This window comes from Schistocerca nitens, chromosome 12 (assembly GCF_023898315.1).
Source record: "Schistocerca nitens isolate TAMUIC-IGC-003100 chromosome 12, iqSchNite1.1, whole genome shotgun sequence".
In the NCBI taxonomy this organism is placed as follows: Eukaryota; Metazoa; Arthropoda; class Insecta; order Orthoptera; family Acrididae; genus Schistocerca; species Schistocerca nitens.
The window spans coordinates 13,975,193-13,996,284 of NC_064625.1; the positions used below are offsets into that span (position 1 = coordinate 13,975,193).

The 21,092-nt window shown below is 49.0% G+C and overlaps 1 protein-coding gene across 1 annotated transcript in view; it reads left to right on the forward strand.

The window, feature by feature from the left end:
* LOC126215316 (AF4/FMR2 family member lilli-like) overlaps positions 1 to 21,092 on the forward strand; it is a 686,763-nt gene that overhangs the window by 597,689 nt on the left and 67,982 nt on the right. Inside the window, exons 4-6 of the mRNA XM_049941996.1 lie at positions 2,967 to 3,143; positions 12,508 to 12,839; positions 12,879 to 13,017. Of these exons, the coding sequence (XP_049797953.1) occupies positions 2,967 to 3,143; positions 12,508 to 12,839; positions 12,879 to 13,017 (648 nt within the window). The remainder of the gene's footprint in view (positions 1 to 2,966; positions 3,144 to 12,507; positions 12,840 to 12,878; positions 13,018 to 21,092) is intronic.

Here is a 21,092-nt window from a genome sequence, read left to right on the forward strand (position 1 = left end):
CGATCAGAGCGCTGCAGGTCACGTGTTCCAACCACAGCGTCGCCGACGATGAACGCATCTATGCTCGTTGGGATGGCACACTGACTGGCCATCTTCATAGCAGTCGCCCGTTTCGTGTTAAAACCACGGCAGCTGGACCAGGTTATCTCGGCTGCAAAACGGCTGCAACCAGTTGGCCACAGTAAAGGAGCACCCTGTTTCAGACCTGGTGATGCTGACGACGTGTATATTTTCGCTGCTATGCGCGATCATTGGGCTGATCATTTTCGCAGCACTCACCTGCTTCGTGCTAAAGCTGTTCAACAAGATGAGATAAGTATAAGTCCAAGCCGACTGAACTTCTCTGGGCCACTTGTTTCAGACACTGTGCGCTTACGGTGGACATAGCAGCATGTTGGGTTTAGCGACAAGTTTGGCATCCTTTGTAAGACGCCTGATTTCTGCTGGGGTCGTGCAGCAGGATCAGTAAACATTGGCTGCAAAATGGCCACAATGTAACAGGAGCAGCACTGGCCACGTGTTCAACACCTTTTGCTTTTCACGATGGTTTTCTGACCAGGCAGACTACTTTTATAGCACTTACGTGCTTTGTGCCCAAGCTGCACAACATGTTGAGGTAACCTTGAATGAGAAACAATTATAAACTGAGTGGTCACCTGTTTCACAGTTTCTGGGCATGCCAACGCCTCTGTCCTTTACGACTGGGTTGTTGACATTCACAGCAGCTCTGTGTGTGTGTGTGTGTGTGTGTGTGTGTGTGTGTGTGTGTGTGTGTGTGTGTGTAGAACCTGTTCAGGAGAACTGGGTTAATTTTGGTGTGCAGCGACCACAACCTCACTAGACTGGTGCACACCACTTGCTTCAGATATAGTCCTGCTGACAATGGACTTACAGCAGTGTTTGGTGTACTGACCAGGTTTGGATTCTTCGCAGAACTCATCTGGTTTTTCTTTGCGTTGGATGTTGAGCCACTTAACTATATCAGAGTGAGCCATCTGTTTCAGGCACAGGGCTGTAAGCGACGGATATGCCTCTGCTTGTTGGAATTACAGATTTGATGGCCATCATCACAGCATTCATGAGCTTCGCGCTGAAGCTGTTCAGCAAGTTTGGTTAACTTCAACTGTGAAATGAGTACCACCTGACAGGAGCCATACCACTGCTGTTACGCATGTCGATTGTGCTCGCAGTCTCCATGGCACTGATCTGATACGCGATGTAGCTGGGAAGGAGGATCGGGCAACATTATCTACAGTTGACACTGTTGCTTCATAGCAGGTGCTGCTGACAGTGGACATGCTAAGCTTTTTTTTTTTTTGGTTTAGCATTTAGGTTGGTCTTGTTCGATGCACTCATCTCTTTCCTTCTTAATTTGGACTGTAGAACCATGTAATATTCCCTGCAAAGTGATCGGAAATTAACCACAGCACTGTGGACAACCTGTTTCAAAGCCATTGCTGCTGATGGTACACACAACAATACTTGATGAGATGATAAAAATACTGTTCATTTTGATACCACTCATCTGTTCCACGCAGAAAACTGGCCACACGGACAGGTAACCGTAGCTGCAAAACAACCGCAAGTCTACCACAGCACTTCTGATAAATTGGTTCAGGTGTGGTACTGCTAATGATGGATATTTGAGCTGTCTTCACCCTGAGGCCACGCAGCAGGACCTCTTTACATTGGCTGAAAAATTGCCGTAGTCTGACTACAGTTGTGTTGGCCACTTGAGCTACATCTGGTGCTGCTGGCGATGGACATCCCAACACGATAATGTTATGACTGGGATGGCTTGCTTTATGGATTTAATCTGTTTCATTTTGAAAGTGGGCATCAGGAGCAAGGAACCTTTCCTGCAAAGTGATCAGTAGCTGACTGGGCCTGTGTAAGTCACGTGCTTCAGATCAGGGACTGCTGACACTGACACACCAGCACTGTTTGGTGCCATGACTACATTGGTGTTGTTCATGTGGCTCAACTGCTCCTTCCTTAACTTGGATAGAAGACTGCTAACCTTCACTGTAGTGCAGTGTGTGGCTTTTGTTTAAGACCCAATGATCCTGACAATGGATGTGTCAAAGTGGCTGGCCATCTTGACTGCACTCATTTATTTTGTGCTGAATCCGGGCATTAGGACCGGGTAATCTTGGGTACTGATTGGAAATAAGCGGGCCATAGCACTGCAGTTACTTTTTCAGACCTGTTACTGCTTATTATGGATATTACAATGAAAGTCGGGGATACAAAAGAGCCGTCTTTGGTTTGTACCAAAGTCAAGAAAAGTGTGCAGCTAACCTTGGCTGCAAACACACAGTGAGCTGACTGTATGGGTGCAGGGCACTTGTTTCTGACCTGTTGCTGCTGACCCTCCGCAGGTCACCATTTTCCTGTGCGATTACCAGGTTGGTCACCGTCACAACATTCGTCTGCTTTATTCTGAAAACGAGAATAGTTAACCTTGGCTGTTAAAAGAAGATAATGTGAACTGAGTCGACTGGCCCACTTGGTTCACACCTGAGGCTGTTTAAAATGAACAAGCCAACGCCGTTGTGCAAGAAGAATAGATGGGCTACCACCTGAATTGGTCAGAAGGCTCAGGTAATCTTGGCTGCAAGGTGACTGTCAGTGGCGGTTCAGCCACTAGTTTCGAATCTGATTGACCTGCAAATGCTGTTCAAGATGGCATCCAAGCAGGTCATCTTCAGGACACTCGTCTGTTACATATAGAAGCTGTCGAGGGGGATCAGATAACTCGAGCGGCAAAGTGACCACGGGCTGGCCTGACCAGTGTGGACCACTTGTTCCAGACTTGGTATTGCTGTCAGTGTGACGACTGGGGTGGGTACCTACAGGGTTCTCACCTGCCTCACGTGGACGTCAGGCAGCACAGCAGGGTGAGGTAAGAGTGGCCGCCGAGCGACCGCGAGCTGACCGGGGTGTCGCGGGCCGCTCTGTTGCAGACCTGGTGCTGCTGACGACGGACATGCCGACGCTGTTCGGCGTGGCGACCGGGCTGGCCATCTTCACGGCGCTCATCTGCTTCGTGCTGAAGCTGTTCAGCAGAGCCAGGTACTCGCGGCCGCGGCACTACGCCAACGCCAACCTGGCGCCGCCCATCCTCTTCTCCAGCGAGACCGGTGAGTTGCTCTGTAAGTCGACGCTCTGTGAGTACTGTTTACTATACTCTCTGCTACCTGCCTGCAAAGTGCCACCACTGTGCTTCGCCCACTGATATACTGACTCTGCGCACCTCTGAGGACACAGCTGGGAGGACCCCGTCCACTTGCTTTCCACATTCCCACATGTTCACAATGCACGTGCTTGTCACAACTCGAAACTGAAAGCTGACAGCTAAACACTGGATACGTGCGTGTGTGTGTGTGTGTGTGTGTGTGTGTGTAGGCGCGCGCGTCTTTACACGTGACATTTGATAGTCATCCTCACCCTCAACAGAAGACAGATAGGCAGACCAAAAAGAAAAAGTCAACCCCAAGACAAATCCTGCTGATAATACTCCTAGTCGGCAAGACTCAGCGGGACAAGGACCACCTGTGGAGATCAAGATTTTAAACATGGCTGAAACAGCAACTGTAATTCTTCACGATAAAGAATGACAGCCAAAACAGTTGCAGGATAAAGATTTACTACAATTCTTGAGCAAGGTTTCGGTATATATAAATATACCTTCATCAGAAGTAAAAAATCTAAAATTAAATCATGCAATGGAGATTAATAAAACAATTGTGCCAATTATTGACGGCACCTTTGGCACAATTGTTTCATTAATCTCCATTGCATGATGTAATTTTAGATTTTTTACTTCTGATGAAGGTATATTTATATATACCGAAACCTTGCTCAAGAATTTTAGTAAATCTTTATCCTGCAACTGTTTTGGCTGTCATCCTTTATCGTGAACCTGTGGATATGTTCAGTGCAGCTCTGGACGAAATATTAGGAACAAAAAAAGTTCCTCAGGTTTGGTATATCCATCATTAGATCCCACAGAGCTACCAAAGTGAAGGAATGCCAAATGCTGCATTTCATCTGCTCTTCCTAATACTCCCCCACATTCGCTTCAGGGCCTGATTGAGGGGCTTCTTCCCTTTTGACATTCCACAATGAAATTTACTGTGAGCCCTATGCGTTTTTCACAACGTCGATTGCATGATTTCATGGCAACCGCGAATACTTCATTGACAATCTGTTTTGACTACTGCGGAATCGTTCAGACAGTAGCAATACGACTAGAGAATCTACAACCACGGGGTGCGTCTCTCATTGCCACATTTGAGTGGAATGTGATACAAACCTAGATATTGTAGATCGTCTGTAACGTTATATGGCAGGTTACCCATCTTTGTTGACACGAACGAAATACACTGGAGATATGTCAGCATGAGCCATAATCACTTCCCTCGCCTTTTGATATTCTTCCCCAGTGTCAGATTAATGCGACCATATAATTCTTTCTCACGCTAAGTTCCATTAATCGGACCGTAGACAGAACACTAAAAAGAATTAATAGTGGCCGGTTGCTATCTTCTTCTTTGTAATAATCAATCTGTACTAAAAAGAAAGGTGAGGAAGAAATGCTAATAAAGTTCTCCGAACCAAATTCAAAACCACCTACACTTTATGGTAGTGGGATCTGCCTACTAACACAACTACAGTCCGCAGCTGGTGGTCGTGCGGTAGCGTTCTCGCTTCCCGCGCCCGGGTTCCCGGGTTCGATTCGCGGCGGGGTCAGGGATTTTCTCTGCCTCGTGATGACTGGGTGTTGTGTGATGTCCTTAGGTTAGTTAGGTTTAAGTAGTTCTAAGTTCCAGGGGACTGATGACCATAGATGTTAAGTCCCATAGTGCTCAGAGCCATTTGAGCCATTTGAATCGCTAATCGCGGAGTCAAAGGTTTACAGTTGTTGTTATCGCTTTCCCGGGCTTTACATTACACTGAGCAGTGGGCGAAAATTATTTGCTCCGTACGAGTCCCCACCTCTGTGGCGCTCGTAGCTCAGCCTCCCACACGCCCCCTGTCCGTCCTACCCCGTCACCTAGGGTTCGTTAGAAAGTGAACAAGCAATAGGGTACGCCCAAATTTCTAAAAACTTCAAGTGTTAGGCAGTGACAAAAAGTCTGGGAACCCCTTATACAGGACGTAAAACTATGAATCAAAAGCAATTTTTGAGAACGTGTCTCTCTGGAGTACACCGGTTTATTTATTATTTAAAAATGAACAGGAACATTCGCAACTGCAATAAACTTTTTTTTATATAAGGTTACCGGTTTCTTTAGACTCACACCATGATGGTAGATGGTGGCTTCAGCTGAGGTTAAGCGCGTTCACAACCACCGTGTACCATCACGGTGTGACTCAGAAGGTGGTCGAAAGCAGACCGAAGTCGGTAACTTTAAACAAAGAAGAAAGGCTTATTAGGGTTCTGACTGTTCGTATTTATTTTTGTGAATGAACAGATTAAGGCATAAACAAATGAATGGAGGCAGAGCGTCACAACAGAGAATTAAAGTAGGCTCGCTAGAATAATTATCAGTTACCGACCAATGGTGAAAGGATTAATACGTAGACCAAGAAATAGAGAAGGCAGCAGAGGCGCTGCACAACCGGACGTAATAGGCAAATGTGTGACGCTTGAAGGAAGGCGGGAAACCTCTTCCTCGCGTGTTGTTCGTTTTGATTGAGACGGTGGCTCACTTTGTCGATCTGGTTACTCATTTCTTCCAGACGCTATTCACAGGTGTTACAGTCCAGCTGATACATGACCAACTGTACTTGCTCCAACAGCGGGGTAAAGAGGTATCCTTCTGCTGGGTGCCTGGTCATGTCGGCATATGGGGCAATGAACAGGCCGATCGGGCTGCCAAGGAGGCCTGCAGAGAGCAGGATGTGGTCCAGTGTCCTATCCCCTTGCAGTCAGTCATCGCAAGACTCCACAGGAAGTGCATGGCGTTGTGGGAGGACGAATGGCTGGCGGTGACGGCCAATAAACTGCGGTCGGTAAAGTCAACCACTCGGCCGTGGCGTTCCTCCTGCCGGCTGCTCAGGCGGGAAGAGGTGGCCCTCACACGTCTTCGGATCGGGCACTGTCCTGTGACGCATAGCTGTTTATTACGGCGGGAGGATCCTCCGTTTTGTGATGCTTGTGGTGTGCACATCTCTGTCCGGCACATTTTAACAGACTGCATTTTATACCGTGATGCAAGGGCAGAAGCACAAGTTGATGGGGATCTGCCTTGTGTTTTAGCTAACGATGAGACGTGTGTGTCTAGGGTTTTTAAGTTTCGTGATGTGTCTGGACTCTGGCCTAAACTTTTAGGCTGGAGGTTTTAGTGTATTGCAGAGTGGCTGACTCCTCCCTTTTTTCCTTGCGGTCAGCCAGCCACTTCCATCCGATACATTGTTTTAGCTCCCTCTCCCGTTTTCTTCCTGTGTTGTCCATGTTTTACTGCTGACGCCCTGCTTCATCCCACGCTTCGGTGTGGGTGAGCACCTATTTTTCAATGATTGTTCCCTGTGTTTTATGTTCCGTTTTATGTCAATGTTCTGAGTTTTTTTTTCTTGACACCCGTCTCATTATGATACTGAACGGGCGCTGAAGACCTTGCTGTCGTGCGCCCACCAAACCCTTCTACTACTACTACTACTACTACTACTACTACTACAGGTGTTACAGTGGTTCTTTTTTAAAAAAAATCTTTATCGATACAATACAATATACAATGTAATGATACAAACAAAACCCACAACTTTATCTAATTAGTGGGTCTATATGTGATACAACATGAAGTAACAAACCAACATTGTTACAAAGAACTTTCAAGTGCTGGCATAACTATGAACAAGGCTAATCTAATTCTAATCTATTCCGCAGCGTTACAGTTGTGCCAGTTCATATATAAACCTACTGTTGTGGCCCGCTCACAGAGCTAATCCCAGTGAGCGAGCCCCCGCCACCGGGCTGGCCAAGTCGGCTTGCGTCGCTGCAGTCCCTACTTGGTTAGTGTCGGTTTGGAGAAAATATCCTTGCTCGATGGCGTTTGAGGTCTACGGACCAGTTTTCAGCAAGGAATTTCTTTGTGGCAGAGGGTGACGATTCGCGGCTGGAAAACACGGACAGGCGGAGCTTTTCACGGAACTACAGTGCAGGATCCAAAAGGCAGAGGGCACGGAAGGGCTGAAGTCGACCTCGCGGAAGAGTCGATGCCTCATTGGCCGGTCGCAATGGGAACAGCTCGCAGCCCGTGAAGAACGCGACTGGATCGGTCGTCGAAATATTCTGCATAAGAATGGACTCAGCAGCTCGGCTGAGCACCTGCAGGTTCACCACTAACAGAGATCAGCCCTCGCACTCGCCACGACCGCTGGAGTCCTGGCTGCAGCGTAATGCTGGCTGTCCAGTGTGCCCTTTTACCGAGCAGCACATCCAGCAGACACAGACTGATTCCCCACCTGCATCACTACCTCACGTGACTCTTCAAATTGCCTACCGCCCTACGTCTCCCTGGTCGATTCTATGAGAGTGTCCTGGAAAGAAATGTCTCCGAATTCTTATGTCAAACGCCTCAAAGTTTTCAAATATATTTATATTCTGTATCTTTATTCCTCATGTCGATGTATTTATTTCTCAGCACAATCCACCTGTTGACACATTTTTCAAAACGAAAGCCCAGTTTGTTGATACCGTCACTGTAGAATATTCGACTTTGTTGAGGGAGCCAGATCCTCACCTGTGCTTCATCACTACTGAAGTGAAGTACTCTAAGGTGTTCAGTAACACTATATCTTTATTCCTCATGTCGATATACACTACTGGCCATTAAAATTGCTGCACTACGAAGATGACGTGCTACAGACGCTAACTTTAACCGATAGGAAGAAGATGCTGTGATATGCAAATGATCAGCTTTTCAGAGCATTCACACAAGGGTGGCGCCAGTGGCGACACCTACAACGTGCTGACACGAGGAAAGTTTCTAACCGATTTCTCATACACAAACAGCAGTTGACCGGCGTTGCCTGGTGAAACGTTGTTGTGATGCCTCGTCTAACGAAGAGAAATACGTACCGTCACGTTTCCGACTTTGATAAAGGTCGGATTGTAGCCTACCTCGATTGCGGTTTATCGTATCGCGACATTGCTGCTCGCGTTGGTCGAGATCCAATGACTGTTAGCAGAATATAGAATCGGTGGGTTCAGGAGGGTAACACGGAACGCCGTGCTGGATTCCAACGGTCTCGTATCAGTAGCAGTCGAGATGACAGGCATCTTATCCGCATGGCTGTAACGGATCGTGCACCCACGTCTCAATCCCTTAGTCTACAGATGGTGACGTTTGCAAGACAACAACCATCTGCACGAACAGTTCGACGACGTTTGCAGCAGCACGGACTATCAGCCCGGAGACGGTGGCTGCGGTTACCGTTGACGCTGCATCACAGACAGGAGCGCCTGCGATGGTGTACTCAACGACGAACCTGGGTGCACGAGTGGCAAAACGTCATTTTCTCGTATGAATCCAGGTTCTGTTTACAGCATCATGATGGTCGCATCCGTGTTTGGCGACACCGCGGTGAACGCACATTGGAAGCGTGTATTCGTCATCGCCATACTGGCGTATCACCCGGCGTGATGGTATGGGGTGCCATTGGTTACACGTCTCGGTCACCTCTTGTTCGTATTAACGGCACTTTGAACAGTGTACGTTACATTTCAGATATGTTACGACCCGTGGCTTTACCCTTCATTCGATTCCTTCGAAACCCTACATTTCAGCAGGATAATGCACGACCGCATGTTGCAGGTCCTGTATGTGCCTTTCTGGATACAGAAAAGGTTTGACTGCTGCCCTGGCCATTACATTCTCCAGATGTCTCAACAACTGAAAACGTCTGGTCAATGGTGGCCGAGCAACTGGCTCGTCACAATACACCAGTCACTACTCTTGATGAACTGTGGTATCGTGTTGAAGCTGCAAGGGCAGCTGTACCTGTACACGCCATCCAAGCTCTGTTTGACTCAATGCCCAGGCGTATCGAGGCCGTTACTACGGCCAGAGGTGGTTGTTCTGGATACTGATTTCTCAGGATCTATTTACCCCCATTGCGTGTAAATGTAATCACATGTCAGTTCTAGTATAATATATTTGTCCAATGAATACCCGTTTATCATCTGCAGTTCTTCTTGGTGTAGCAGTTTTCATGGCCAGTAGTGTATTTCTCAGCACAATCAACTTGTTGACAAACACATTTTTGGCAACGAGAGCCCACTCTGCTGATACCGTCACTGTAGAATGTTCGACTTCGTTGACAGAACCAGATCCTCATCTTTGCTTCATCACTACTGAAGTGAAGGCTTGCAAGGTGTTCAGTAACCCTTTGGTTACCAACGGGATGTCCGTCTCGCACGACAGGTTACCAGGGAACCAATTGGAATTTGTCGCTTCTTATTTGCTATGTATCAGTGTCCCTCTGACAAAGGGAATTCTGCTAATGGTTGGCAGAATTCTTATAGTTACAGACTGCAACTATATGTTGTGCGCTCGCCAACTTTCACTGCTACCCTCGTCACCGCATTCTCAGATCGAATTAGTTTGCACATCCATGTAGGCAGCCCAGTTACTCGCAAAGCAGGCGGTCTTTACGTGTTCTCAGACACATCAGGAGCCGGCCGTTGTGGCCGAGCGGTTCTAGGCACTTCAGTCCGGAACCGCGCTGCTGCTATGGTCGCAGGTTCGAATCCTGCCTCGGGCATAGATGTGTGTGATGTTCTTAGGTTAGTTAGGTTTAAGTAGTTCTATGTCTAGGGGACTGATGACCTCAGATGTTAAGTCCCATAGTGCTTAGAGCCATTTAGACAAATCACGTCAACAACTAGGACCTACGAATTGACATTTGCCACATCATAAACGCAGCCCGTATTGAGAATTTGTAGTGTGAGTTATAAACTTAGACACATGCCCTGTCCACTGATGTGTGTGTCCGTTTTCAGTATGTGTTGTAGTTGCTGCACAGTTATCTTCTGAAACCCTGGATGTTCTTACGAATAATCCTGTATGTCCTGCCACCCATCTCCACTCCCTTGGGAAATAATCTTTTCATATTGTTACTTCTAACAAGTTAATTAAAATAACCATAATATTTTGTGAAATTAAATTGATGGGGCCAAGGTGGAATTATATGGAGGATGACCGACGACAGTGAACTCGAGGTGTCGGATTGTTGCAAATGTCGCAGTGCATCTGTGTGGTCGGCTGTGGTCATAGTGAATGAGGGGGAGCGCATGTATGGAGAAACTCGATTACAGCAAGTTCTTTCTAGTACACCGACATGTTAAGCTACGCACAGCCATGTTACACGCTACAATTCAGAACCCTGTAATGGCAGAGGTTTGGGGCCGGCCGCTGGTGGCCGAGCGGTTCTAGGCGCTTCAGTCTGGAATCGCGCGACCGCTACGGTCGCAGGTTCGAATCCTGCCTCGGGCATGGATGTGTGTGATGTCCTTAGGTTAGTTAGGTTTAAGTAGTTCTAAGTTCTAGGGGACTTACGACCACAGCTGTTGAGTCCCATAGTGCTCAGAGCCATTTGAACCATTTTTGATCTAGGGGACTGATGACCTGAGATGTTAAGTCCCATAGTGCTCAGAGCCATTTGAACCATTTTTTGGCAGAGGGTTGCGACTTCCGTCATCGAAGCAGGAAAGTCGACCTTGTCTTGAAGACAGGATACATCTCTGACATATAGACACTACTGTGTAACGGTCCGCAAGAAGGTTGCCTCCAGAAATAATATTTTCCGGAAACTCGCAAACGGCAAATGGGGAGCGAAACCTACTACCCTGAGAACCACCACCCAAGCACTATGCTTCTCTAAAGATGAATATGCCTGCCCCGTATGAACCAGATCAACCAAAGTGAAGGAGGTCGACACGCGTCAAATAACAACAGGATGTATGTAACCCACATGCCTACCATCCCTGCCAAAGCTGCTGGTATTGGTAGTCCCAGCTCCTGAAGAACATCTCACGAACTCACAGAGAGGCTCAGACAAATCATAGGTCATTAACAACCTCTCTTTAGCACCATATGGATGCCTGGACAATTGAGACCCCCCATAAAGGAACGCAAGACTTCCAAGAGGACCTTAGTAAACACCCCTTACATAATGGGTATACCAAACGTAAAATAACTGGGGGACTTTCAGAGCGTCTGGGTGAATTTCAAGACTTACGCTCAACCACAAGACCATCTGCACTTGGTCCAAATTATCAAGAGTTAGTTGGAAAATCCCGTGGAACAAATGTGTAATGGGATTTGGTAACTTAGCAAATATAATCGGACCTCGGATCTTAGGCCCTTGACCACTCAAACTCTGCTCATTATTCCCGGTAGAGCTCAGACTTTCCGACAACACCGGGAGATTGGCCCCGCCAGGGGACGACCGTTTCACTAACTAGATGAAAAATCTTACTCTTAGTGACGACACCACCTTCTGGAGGTTATTGGCAGCCACAGACGGACTTCATAGCTTCCCCAGCCCATGAACGGTTACCAAACGTCATCCACTGATTTATGGCCTCTTGTGTCGTCATGCCCCGGGTTTTTGGGCCCATCCAGACTTAGCATAGAGGGACCAAACGTCCAGCTGCAGAAAGGCCATCCAGGGCCAAACACTCAACTGCCTCATCCGGCCTCGGCACGGCACACAGCGCCTCCTCCACGGAGGCTCCGCAACGCCCTCTAGGAAAGCTCGGAAACTCCAAACAGGAGTAAACCAAGGGAAAAACAGGAACTGTGGCAAACGACACGGTTCACAAAGAGGTAATCTAAGTCGCCTTACAATGGATGACATGTAATACCTCAACCGATATTGAGAACAGAATAAAAAATTCAAAGGCATTACTTTCGAGCATGTCCTCACATCCAACATACACCATAGAACTTGGTTACACCACGATGTTGTCAGAGCTAGCAGGGATAGCTGTTGATCCATCAAAGCAGACTGCCAACACGGTTTGATAGCCAGTTGCTCACTCCGCACAGCCACTTAAGGTGTGTTGCCCGTGTGCAGGAGTACTGTTAACTAAACCTCGCGCTTCTAGTTGCTCCCAGTCCTAAGAAAGAATACCAGAGATCGCATCTTGTAGTTCCAGCAGCTGGCACCACTAGTAATTCATCTAGTGGGTCACACGCCCTCGCACGACTGGCTCTCCGACTGCCTGGCTCCGCCCAGCTGTCGTCGATGCTGGAGGAATGCACTGACCAAACCGCAGGGCTCTGGCTGCCCACAGTCCCGAGTAATGTCGGAGGTCGACCGCGCCTCGCAGTTCCCACAGCTAGCGCCCGACCCGGCGAGTCGCGCCGCGCCGCCCCGCCCCGCATGGCTTGACCCGGCCGCCTCGCCTCGCCTCGCCCCAGCTCCCCCGCGCCGCCCGGCCGCAGCCAGCCCCGGTGCTGAGAGGGGCCGCCCCCGCGCCGCTGCCCGCAGGGATCCCGCTGGCGGTGCACGGGGCGCGGCCGCCGTCGCGGGCCTCCAGCCAGCGCAGCGCGGGCACCGCCGGCTCCTCCACGGGGGGCTGCGGCTTCGCGCCGCCGCGGCGAGCCTCCAGCGACGGGCTGGTCAGCCTGGCGGGCACGGCGCGCGCGTGCGCGTCGCGCGGCGTCGCGGTGCCGGCGTCGCGGGCAGGTGCGGCTCGAGCCGCGGCCATCTTGCTTATCTCGTGCCACCTGACGGCCACCGCGGCCAAGGCGGCCGCCGCCGCCGCCGCCTCCACCCGCCGCCGCAGCTCCAGCGAGGGCGGCGGGGGCGGTGGTGGTGGCGCCCGGCCGGACGCGGAGGAGGAGGACTCGGAGGCGGAGGCGCCGCCGCCACTGGCGGGCCCGGCGCCCACCCCCACGCCCGTCACCAGCGGCGCGCCCGCCGCCCTGCCGGACCCCGGTCTCGATCTGCTGGACGCCGACTCGGAGGACGAGCCACCTCTGCAGCAGCGGGAGCCCGGTGAGCAGCCGGGGGCGGCTGGCGGCGGCGGCGGCGGCGGCGGCGGCGGTCCGGCCCCGGGCCCGAGCCCGGGCGCCGGGAGCGGTCCCGCCCCCGCGGCCGTGCGCGGGGGCGGCGGAACCGGCTACTGCCCCCCGCCGCCCTCCGCCTGCTCCACCGCCTGCGGCACGCCGACTCTGCTGAACAAGAGCGGACGGCTGACCGCAGGTGACTCCACCCCCCCCCTCCCGTCCTTCCGTCTCCCTTCCCCTCTGTTCTATCCTGCGACACATTAGATCTCCACATGTGTGTCCCCTGATGTCCTGCAACTCTCACCTCCCTACCTCTTCCACGTCTTTCTACCCAGTAACATATCTAGACACGAGCTGATACCCTACCTGTATCACCACCTGAGAAGACACCTCCAATCACCTGTCTCCCTACCTCTTTCTCATCCATCCAGCAAACACATCTAGACATGCTTAATGATGCTGGCACTCTCTCTCTATATAAATATCATTATCTTTCAACCATCCCCTTCGATATTTCTCACTGCTCCACACAGCAATATACCGGGTGTTCAAGGTCAGTATAAATTTGAAAACTGAATAAATCACAGAATAATGTAGATAGAGAGGTACAAATTGACACAGATGCTTGGAATGACATGGGATTTTATTAGAACCAAAAAATACAAAAGTTCACAAATTGTCCAAGAGATGGCGCTTCGTCTGATCACAATAGCAATAATTAGCATAGCAAAGTGACACAAAGCAAAGAAGATGTTCTTTACAGGAAATGCTCAATATGTCCACCATCATTCCTCAACAATAGCTGTAGTCGTGGAACAATGTTGTGAACAGCACTGTAAAGCTTGTCCGGAGTTATGGTGAGGCATTGGCGTCGGATGTTGTCTTTCAGCATCCCTAGAGATGTCGATCGATCACGATACACTTGCGACTTCAGGTAACCTCAAAGCCAATAATCGCACGGACTGAGGTCCAAGGACCTGGGAGACCAAGCATGACGAAAGTTGCGGCTGAGCACACGATCACCACCAAACGACGCGAGCAAGAGATCTTTCACGCGTCTAGCAATATGGGGTGGAGCACCATCCTGCATAAACATCGTACGTTCCAGCAGGTGTTTATCAGCCAGGCTGGGGATGATGCGATTCTGTAACATACCAGCGTACCTCTCCCCGTCACGGTAGCAGTTACAAAACCAGAGTCACGCATTTCCTCGAAGAAAAAAGGTCCGATAATGGTAGATGTGGTAAATCCAACCCATACCGTGACTTTCTCGTCGTGCAGTGGAGTTTCCACGACAGCTCTAGGATTTTCGGTAGCCCAAATTCTGCAGTTGTGGGCGTTGACAGACCCTCACAGAGTGAAATGAACTTCGTCGATCCACAACACGTTACTCAACCAATCGTCATCTTCCGCCATCTTTTGAAACGCCCACACCGCAAATGCCCTCCGCTTCACTAAATCGCCAGGTAACAGTTCATGATGCTGATGGATTTTGTACGGATAGCATCGGAGGGTACGCCTAAGTGCCAACCAAACAGTAGTGTATGGAATGCCGGTGCGACGTGCGACTACACGAGCGCTGACTTCCCCGTGCATAGACGAACCCGCTACAGTCTCCATTTCTTCCTGAACTGTCCCAGCAACATTACGCCTTGTGTTCGGCCGGCCACTACGAGGTCTATTGTCTAAACAACCCGTGGTTTCGAACTTCGAAATCATTCTCGCCACAACTGCATTTGTCAACGGACCTTTACCCGTTCGAATCCCCTTCCTATGGCGATAGGATCGTAACGCTGAACTAGCACATTCCCCATTGTGATAATACACCTTCACTGAAAGCGCCTTTTCAGGTAATGTCAACATGCTGCGACTGCTGGCACATCTGATTCTCACTCTCATTATAGCTCCTTTTATACACGATTGTCATGCGCAGTAACTGACGTTTTGCTGTCCAGCGCCATCTGCCGGACATTTTGTGAACTTTGTTTTTTTTTATTCTAATAAAACCCCATGTCATTCCAAGTATGTGTGTCAATTTTTTCCTCTCTATCTACATTATTCCGTGGTTTATTAAGTTTTCAAATTTATACTAACTTTTTGATCACCCAGTATATATTTAAATATCTTCAGTCATTGATGCTGAAGGTAGATTACACTGCTGTCTAACTATCCACCTCCATATACCTTACTGCTCCATTTTCTACAGTATTAAATATCGATATCAACCTACACCTCTTTTGTTTAATTTATTGGCTTTTGGGATGTACAAGGTAGCAGCCAGGCAAGAAATGTCTTAGGTAATCTGTTTTTAAAAAAAAGATCATATTTCAATGGCCGCAGTCTAATCTTCACAGGTACCCTCCAAGAGTATCTTCAGTTGTGTCCTCATGATTAAAGGTGCCTGTCTCTCAGCACCAAGGCAATTCTGTCCAGCTAAATCTGTTGACAAGAGACCACCACAGTTGTTTGCTGAAATCTGCTAATATATTCACGCCACTGGTTTAGCCAGTAGCGTGTGTGGGAGGCAGTTGTGGACTCTGGAGGATTCTACAGAGCAGAACACAGTTGCTGCACTCTCGTGCGATCGAGACGTCGCGTAGAACAGATCTCTTTCTTGGGAGGCAGAGGCTCTGAACCCCATGACCGGCCAACAACATGAACCAGCATTTCTCTCTCTCTGTTGCTCACTTTATTTACTTTGTTCAACCTCCTGGACTAGCCTATGCCTCATAACTTTCTACCCCAGGCGCGCCCTGTGTATCCTGCACACAGAAATATATTCTCTTTCTTCGACCATACTTCCTTTTCTATCATTTAACGTCAGCCGTGGATGCCCAATCCTGATTGCTCGATCAACTGTACATTGTTGTCAGAAGTGGGATGCAACAACCTCTCTCTCCTTGCACCTGAACGCAACCATCTCAACAGTAGAATGTCATTTCTGACGATACAAGCGTCAGGAGAACACAACGCCCACTCACCAAGTGGAGCAAATCTCCGACCTGGTCAGCCCCTTCAGTTGGCTGAATGTACAGCTAATGAGGTGAAAAACCTACACCTTTACATTGTACCTAACTGTTACAGTGCTCGAAGTCAGCAACTTGTCTGGAGATGACTATGCTTGCCAGCTGTACACCCCTCACCTCTTGATCATCTCTTCTATCCAACAACATACCCTGATACGAACAGATCCCCAGACAAACATTGGCCACTTACTCTGATCCCAGCTCCACCTGGTTTGGTCTATCCTGCAACACAACCAGACATGAACCAGTCCCCACATAACTACCCTATCTGCAGTGGCTGCAGATGCCTCCTTCCTCCAACCGTCTACTTCCATTCTTCTGCCAACTTCATTTCACACAACAGTACAGCCCTGGAATCCTCTGAGATCAGTGATACCGACGGTAGATCACATTGCTCGCCAACTACCACTCTCCCTGTCTCCTTCCGGTCCTACACTAACACAACTCAACGTCAATCCATGTCGTTACTTCTTACTTCATTGCCCACATTGTCTGATATTAGTTACAGATCGTTCTGCCTTCCATTGCTTCGCTTTCCTACCTCTCCATGGTGCATTCACTCAGAAACACACGCAAACACTAATCTTCCCCCTTAATCCAGTATTACTACCTTGTGTGTTTCAAATCCCGAAAGTCTCTGAAATCGTCAGAAATGACTTGACCTTCGAAATACTCGCCTCCCAACCTCTCACTGGTCCATTTCACATGGCTCTATACCCACACAGTAACCTGTCCCCTTGCAACTTCCCTGTCAGGTACAGTATCAGAGTGTGATCACACTGACTCTATCCTGGATTTCCAATTGCTTGCTTGCTTGCCTCCCACTGGTTCATTCCACATTGTATTCCACCCACAGAAGAAGTTCTCCCTCTAGCCCTCCATACATAGTCCAACACCCAAGATCACAGACATTGCCTGCAAAGAAGTTTGATCTCTCATTGCTCATCTCCACAGTTCATTCCATCCAGACCTGAAGACATCACCTTACGACAATATTAATTACTTCAGCAGCCAAGATCACTCACTCTAACCACAAGTGACTCCATCCTGTCTCTTCTACTTCTCCTAATGCACTTTATACAATTACAAACACACAGCACGTGACATATCACTGACATCTCTACATACTTCTCTGGTTTATGCCACTTGTTGAATGAGAATTGTTCTGATTCTGGTAACTCATTTATGAACTGGTTCCCGATCTGTTTTGTGTCATAGTACATCTAGACAATATATTTTTTCACAAGTACCCATACCTGCACCGTTTCGTGATGTTAGTGAATTCGACACAGGTGTTAGTCCCGTCTTTGAAACAGCTTGCCTTCCCACCTCTTCCTTGTCCAGTATGACAATAATACATTTGGTGAATTATGCCTCACCTTTGTCACTGTCTTACCAGCTTCTGTAGCTGATGTCAACGACACTGACAACAGATGTCTCTGATTATAATAGTCCACTGGTCCATTCTATGCTGTAATACACCAAGAAAAATGATCTGTCCTCCTTTCCACTATCATACACGCTTTCGTGGCTCAGTTCACGGTGTATGCTGGCAGCCATTAACTCTACCCCTACTGCAGCTCACCTCCTTATCCGTTCCTAGTACCCTACAAACAGTAATACACGCAGATATGCAACCAGGCCATACATATTTCTGTAGCTGACAGCTCTTGATTGAAAGTGACTCTGCGAAGAAACTAATCGGTTTCCTTCACTCCACTTTGTCCACTTCCTACAGTCATCCAGAGAATAAACTATTGACCTATTGCCTTGTTAGTGGATGAGGCCAACACACACACACACACACACACACACACACACACACACACACACACACACACACACACACACACACACACACCTTTCTTCTCCTGGTGTCCTAAAGTAACTCAAGTTTCCAATACCCCCTTATGTATGTGTAAATAACTTTATATCCTCATTTATAGCTCTTCATGCAATCGATTTTCACTGCATTTCATAGATAAGTACAACATCCTCTTTCGTCTTGCAACCATTATCAGTTTGCCACATGCCCACTGTAGCGCACAGAATCTAGCTTTGGGTGAAAGACAAAACTCAGGAATGCACACAAATAATTGGCTTCATAGCTATTGTTGTCAGACCTTCAGCCTCACACATCACTGTTCAGACCTGCAGATTTTATTATTATATAATAATTCCTTTAGCAAATGGCAAAACTGCAGAAAAATATGAGACATATAAAATAGAAAAATAAGATACACAAAAAATATACAAAAATATTAACCGTTATAATACACATCAAATGAACATTTAAAGATACCATCAGTTTCACAGTTTCATCATAGCTGTCTATGTTAAATGCACTTAACCATGAAATATGTAACTTTTCGAGACGCTTTTACGAGTTTCCTATTCCCTCGAAATCTTCTTATTGGGCATTCAGTAATACACTCCTGGAAATTGAAATAAGAACACCGTGAATTCATTGTCCCAGGAAGGGGAAACTTTATTGACACATTCCTGGGGTCAGATACATCACATGATCACACTGACAGAACCACAGGCACATAGACACAGGCAACAGAGCATGCACAATGTCGGCACTAGTACAGTGTATATCCACCTTTCGCAGCAATGCAGGCTGCTATTCTCTCATGGAGACGATCGTAGAGATGCTGGATGTAGTCCTGTGGAACGGCTTGCCATGCCATTTCCACCTGGCGCCTCAGTTGGACCAGCGTTCGTGCTGGACGTGCAGACCGCGTGAGACGACGCTTCATCCAGTCCCAATGGGGGACAGATCCGGAGATCTTGCTGGCCAGGGTAGTTGACTTACACCGTCTAGAGCACGTTGGGTGGCACGGGATACATGCGGACGTGCATTGTCCTGTTGGAACAGCAAGTTCCCTTGCCGGTCTAGGAATGGTAGAACGATGGGTTCGATGACGGTTTGGATGTACCGTGCACTATTCAGTGTCCCCTCGACGATCACCAGTGGTGTACGGCCAGTGTAGGAGATCGCTCCCCACACCATGATGCCGGGTGTTGGCCCTGTGTGCCTCGGTCGTATGCAGTCCTGATTGTGGCGCTCACCTGCACGGCGCCAAACACGCATACGACCATCATTGGCACCAAGGCAGAAGCGACTCTCATCGCTGAAGACGACACGTCTCCATTCGTCCCTCCATTCACGCCTGTCGCGACACAACTGGAGGCGGGCTGCACGATGTTGGGGCGTGAGCGGAAGACGGCCTAACGGTGTGCGGGACCGTAGCCCAGCTTCATGGAGACAGTTGCGAATGGTCCTCGCCGATACCCCAGGAGCAACAGTGTCCCTAATTTGCTGGGAAGTGGCGGTGCGGTCCCCTACGGCACTGCGTAGGATCCTACGGTCTTGGCGTGCATCCGTGCGTCGCTGCGGTCCGGTCCCAGGTCGACGGGCACGTGCACCTTCCGCCGACCACTGGCGACAACATCGATGTACTGTGGAGACCTCACGCCCCACGTGTTGAGCAATTCGGCGGTACGTCCACCCGGCCTCCCGCATGCCCACTATACGCCCTCGCTCAAAGTCCGTCAACTGCACATACGGTTCACGTCCACGCTGTCGCGGCATGCTACCAGTGTTAAAGACTGCGATGGAGCTCCGTATGCCACGGCAAACTGGCTGACACTGACGGCGGCGGTGCACAAATGCTGCGCAGCTAGCGCCATTCGACGGCCAACACCGCGGTTCCTGGTGTGTCCGCTGTGCCGTGCGTGTGATCATTGCTTGTACAGCCCTCTCGCAGTGTCCGGAGCAAGTATGGTGGGTCTGACACACCGGTATCAATGTGTTCTTTTTTCCATTTCCAGGAGTGTAGAAAGGTCTACTGTTATGACGTCAGGGCCAATTCCCATTTTACACTGTGGAGCCAAAACAGTATGGCCACCTGCTTCGTGGTGTCTCGTCCTCCCCCCCCCCCTTCCCCTTGCAAAACAGTACAGCAGCGACTCTATGTAGCATGGATTCGAGAAGCCCTTGGTAGGTTTCTGGAGGTGTGTGGCTTCAGACATCTAAATGCAGGCCGAAAATTATGAGCCGCTAGTTTGTGGGCACAGATCTAGCACCCTATAATGTCTCAGATGTGTTCCTTCGTGGTAGTACCACACGAATTTAGTGGCCATGACATCAATGTGAGTTCACTATCATCTTCCTGAACCACTGGTACACGATTCTGGTTAGACACTGGACTCGAATTCGGCAGGACGACGGTTCAATCCCGCGTCCGGCCATCCTGATTTAGGTTTTCCGTGATTTACCTAAATCATTCCAGGCAAATGCCGGGATGGTTCCTCTGAAAGGGCACGGCCGACTTCCTTCCCCATCCTTCCTTAATCCGATGAGACCGATGACCACGCTGTCTGGTCTCCTTCCCCAACCAACGAGTCACGATTCTGGCCTTGTGTCACAAACATTTATCCTGCTGGAAGATGGCTTCACTGTCTGAGAAGACATCAGGCATGAAGGGATGCAGCTGCTTCACAGTAATGTCCACACAGTCTGTAGCTTCCTTTACTACCACAAGCTCCACAGAACCCCGTCTGAACGTCTTCCATGACCTAACACAGCCCGCAACACCGTGTGTGTCCTGGGGCGGTGCATCTTTCGAGCAAATATTCGCCAGTTGACAGTGCATCCGGACACGACCTACGACCTTCGACCTGCTGTTACGAGAAACGTGATTCATCAGACCAGGCTATACTTTTGCATTGACACGTGTTCCAGTTTCAGAGACAATCACACACAGCAGTCGTAACTGACTATGCCGTTGCATCATCATGGGAACACGTAGTGATCACCTGCGACAGAGCCCATGTTTGACGCTCTGTGCTCCGAAACACTTTCCGTGGCTGCACCAGCACTGTACACCTGCCACAGATCACCGCCCATCTTGCTTTATAGAGAGGGAAAGCCTAAAGCTTCTACATTTTGGGATGAGATGTAGACATACACCACCTTGTAAGCTGCTAGTTCTTCAGCCACTTTCTGTACATCATCTCTAAGGTAACACAT